The 4,596-nt window shown below is 33.5% G+C and overlaps 1 protein-coding gene across 1 annotated transcript in view; it reads left to right on the forward strand.

Moving 5' to 3' along the window:
• Positions 1–4,596, forward strand: part of kndc1 (kinase non-catalytic C-lobe domain containing 1) — a 68,741-nt gene that overhangs the window by 58,782 nt on the left and 5,363 nt on the right. The window contains exons 24-27 of the mRNA XM_016565409.1: positions 766–948; positions 2,007–2,195; positions 3,316–3,398; positions 3,982–4,135. Of these exons, the coding sequence (XP_016420895.1) occupies positions 766–948; positions 2,007–2,195; positions 3,316–3,398; positions 3,982–4,135 (609 nt within the window). The remainder of the gene's footprint in view (positions 1–765; positions 949–2,006; positions 2,196–3,315; positions 3,399–3,981; positions 4,136–4,596) is intronic.

Genomic DNA, 4,596 nt, shown 5'->3' on the forward strand with positions numbered 1-4,596 from the left:
GAAAGCTGAATAAATGAGCTTTCCATTGATGTATGGTTTGTTATGATAGGACAATATTTGGCCGAGATACAACTATTTGAAAATCTGGAATCTGAGGGTGCAAAAAAATCTAAATATTGAGAAAATCGCCTTTAAAGTTGTTCAAATTAAGTTCTTAGCAATGCATATTACTAATCAAAAATTAAGGTTTGATATATTTACAGTAGGACATTTACAAAATATCTTCATGAAACATGCATTTACTCATCTCACTGCACAGAAACACATTCAGTGTTCCTCAAAATGAATGAAAACAGTGCAATGCAAACCTGCAATAATTAAATGTATTAAATAACACAAATATCTTGTATGCATTTAAATCCCAATTTCTTAACCAATATCTTTGCTGCCAACCTTCGATGATCCACTTCAACCATATTAATAAGCAAAAATGACTTAAGATAAACATGACATTTGTTTTTCTTTTTTAATTGCTGAAGAGTGTTGAACTTTCTTCTCCTGCATTCTATGCTTCGTGCAATCCAGAATGGCTGAGGCTTATCCATTTCACTTTTGGTGTGAAAGGGCCTTTACATTTGCCAAAAATATACATTTTTATATTAAAAACAAATTAGCAAGCCCAGCCCAGATGAGGAAAAGTAATGCAAAAGTAATGTAACACACTACTTTCCATAATAAGTAACTAAGTACCGCAATTTTTTAGGGAGTAACGCAATATTGTGATGCATTACTTTTAATGCAAAGTAACTTTCCCCAACACTTCAGATGGCACCTGTGGACAGTCGAGGAGAGAGTTTGCTGGCGGCGCTCCAGGCCTCACCCAGGAGGAGGCGCGTCTGTGGCCCGTCATGTGTGTTTGACGCCTCCATCAGCGGCCCAGATGACGAGGAGAAGCTCTCAGTGAACTCCTCATGCAGGAGACCATCCATCCAAGATGCTGCTCCAAAGGTCTGTGCAAGTCAAAGCTCAAAATGCTCAAGCATTTAAGGCAAAACACCACAGATGAAATCACAATACTTACATTGCCAATTGAAATATTGTTGGGGTTTTTTATTACTGGTTTTCTGAAATGTTATGGTTAAATTTGCATTTAGAAGACAATGATAACAGTCCATTGGAAACACAACCAACCAGTGGACGGATCTGGAAAAAATGACAGCATGCTTATGAATAAAAATGTGTTTAAAAAGATGGATATTAGGTACCTAATTAAGATGGGTTGTAGTGATTAGGAACACAGTGTACTGTTGATGAAAATAATACTGTGTAACCTGCTCTTGGTATCTTCTTTTGATGAATGTATTTTATTTTATTTTATTTTATTTTATTATTTTATTTTATTATTTTATTTTATTTGTTTGTTTGTTTGTTTGTTTGTTGGTGTGTGTGTGTGTTTGTTTGTTTGTTTGTTTGTTTATTTATACGTTTTTAAAAGATGCATTATCTAATTAAATATGCACTATTTTATTTATTTTTTATTTATTGTTTTATTTTATTTTGTTTATCAAACTGTTTTTAAAATGCATTTAAGGCACTAATTAAATTTTTTTATATGATTTCCATTTATTTTCAGGAATGCAATGTTAAATATAAATCAAGCCAATTATATATGAACATACCGCTCAGTAAAAAGCTTCAGAATATAGAAAGGAATAAAACTGTAAAGTTTGTTGAATGTAAGTGTTACTGAAGTGGGGGATAAAAACGTGCGGCCTTTAAAGATATGTATTGAAACTGAAATCTACGGCATAATAAAAGAAACACTTAACTTTGTATTTTGAATGTTTTCTTTCCACTAGTCTGAAAAAATACATGTTATAGTAGCAAAACATCTAAAAAAAATGTCAAAATTGATCAGTGCATGAAAAAACACTGGTTTTGCATGTAGTGTCTTGCCTTAAGAAAATCGAACACATTTTATATAAAACATTAATTTCAAGCATTTCAGCAGAAGTCAGTGATCTGGCTGCTAGTATATGGTGTTGTTGATGTGGACGCGTGTGCAGGGTTTCCAGTGGCGTGTGGTGGAGCCTCAGACGCTCCAGAGTAAAGAGAAAGTCTTCTCCATCGCTGCGGCTCTTCCTCGGCCGTGTTACGCCTCTCTGATGAGTCTGAGATCAGACGAGAGACGTCCCTTCAGTCAGAGCGAGCACACGCCGCTGCACATCACTCAGCAGCTCACCTTACTGGAGCAGGTGATCAGAAACACCCCAATGCATTCATCAAACACACAGCACACACACGTTTGGAATAATTATGATTTTTTAAATGTTGAAAGAAGTCTCTTCTGCTCGCCAGGGCTGCATTTATTTGATCAAAAATCCAGTAAAAATTGTGAAATATTTTTACAATTTCAAACAGCTGTTTTCTATGTGAATATATGTTAAACTGTAATTTATTTCTGTGATGCGCAGCTGTATTTTCAGCATCATTACTCCAGTCTTCAGTGTCACATGATCTTCAGAAATCAGTATAATATGCTGATTTGCTGCTCGAGAAACATTTCTGATTATTAGCAATGTTGAAAACAGTTCTGCTGCCCAGAATTTTTGTGGAAATGGTCACACACTATGCTTGTGTTCTGTAAAGATGCGTTAAATTGATCAAAAGTGACAGTGAAGACATTTCTAATGCTCCAAAATATTTCTATTTCAAATAAATGCTGTTCTTTTGAACTTTCTATTCATCTGTGAATCCCGAAAAATAACATGTATCACGGTTTCCACAAAAATATTGTGCAGCACAACGGTTTTCAACATTGATAATAATCAGAAATGTTTCTTGAGCAGCAAATCAGCATATTATACTGATTTCTGAAGATCATGTGACACTGAAGACTGGAGTAATGATGCTGAAAATACAGCTTTGATCACAGAAATAAATTACAGTTTAACAGATATTCACATAGAAAACAGCTGTTTTAAATTGTAATAATATTTCACAATTTTTACTGGATTTGTGATCAAATAAATGCAACCTTGGTGAGCAGAAGAGACTTCTTTCAAAAACATAAAAAAAAACTTAATTATTCCAAACTTTTGGCTTATAGTGTTACTCAAAATACATATGTCCTTAATTTCCAATTTTCATTATTATCCTTTATTTTATTTTATTTTATTTTGACATGATCACTCTATTTTTCCTGTCTTTTCTGCTCTGTTCTCATGCTGTAATTTCCTGATCCAACTCTAGGTGGAGACACATGATCATCTTATTTTCATGCTGGTCTTGATTCTCGCTTGGAAACAGACTTTATATGAGGACAGCATCACTATATCGTGTATGTTCATGTCTCATCGTCTGTTATTTATGCAGGAAATATTTCAGGACTGTCATCCGGTTCACTTCCAGAACTCAAGAGCTCACGGAGTGACAGAAAACTCTGGAAACATTTCCAGGTGAGTTTCCGCTGTCCCATTTTTATTTTATAATTCTAGTTCTTCTAAAAAAAAAACCCTGCTGAACAATGACCAAACAGCATATTTTACATGCATAGGATTCAAGATTCAAAGCGTTTATTGTCATGTGCACAGTGAGGAAAACAGGTTCCCTGTACAGTGAAATTATTTATTTGCTGTCCACAGTGAATGCCGAGAGCAAAAACTATGTAAAAAATAAAATAAACACACACTCAAACATAATAAAAATTAAATAAAACTATGCAGTAGAAATATAAACTATGTAGATATAGAAGTATAGACTATGTACATCTGTATGTGCAAATACAATATTGATTTATGTGCAAAATAACAGTACAGTAACATGTGCAAATTGAATGCAACTATATGATAATAATAGCAGCAGCAGCAGCAGTAACATTAACAAATGTGTAAAAATGAGAAGCGAAAAAATCATTTTCACCTAAAATCTTGATTTAAAAAAGTGCATGTGTGTATATTTATATTTCAGCTTCACAGATATGTCCAGTCTGTCTGCTAGTTCTGTGTGCAGACTGTGTAAATGTTGCTGTGTGTTGGTCAGGTGTGCGTCTCCAGCCTCCTCGCCTCTAGAGGGCAGCAGTCTGTTGCTCAGGGACGTGTCGGGGCCCCGGGGCCCGCTGCAGAGGCTCCTCACACACGCAGACTGTGTCGCTGACTGGGTTTCTGCTGAACTCGTCATCTGTGACTCGGCCAAGGTGAGTTTATCGAGTATTTACGCATCTTATAAATGTGATCAATGAAACTGGATATGAATGTTCACAGCAAAATCATTGTGGGTTATATAATATCTATGACATTATTAATATTAATAGTAACATTAATGCTTCACAGCTGTATTAATTACTTAAATAATTAGTTATTTATTTTGAATTCTTAATTGTTGTTGTTGTTATTATCACCATTTTATAACACTAATAATAAAAACTGCTTCATAGCAATTTCTTTTAATTATTTTAATCATTTTTTAATTGTTTTAAACAAATTCTTAATTTTTTATATAATAATAATAACAATAATAAATGATTGTATCAGTAATATATCTATCTATAACATTAATAATATTAATAATAAAAAACTGCTTCATAGTGTTTTAATTACTTTAATTATTAGATTTAATTAACTAATTATATATTAATATAGCATCATTTTTAAGTCT

This window comes from Sinocyclocheilus rhinocerous, unplaced genomic scaffold (assembly GCF_001515625.1).
Source record: "Sinocyclocheilus rhinocerous isolate Xijiao unplaced genomic scaffold, SAMN03320098_v1.1 scaffold1822, whole genome shotgun sequence".
Lineage (NCBI taxonomy): Eukaryota > Metazoa > Chordata > Actinopteri > Cypriniformes > Cyprinidae > Sinocyclocheilus > Sinocyclocheilus rhinocerous.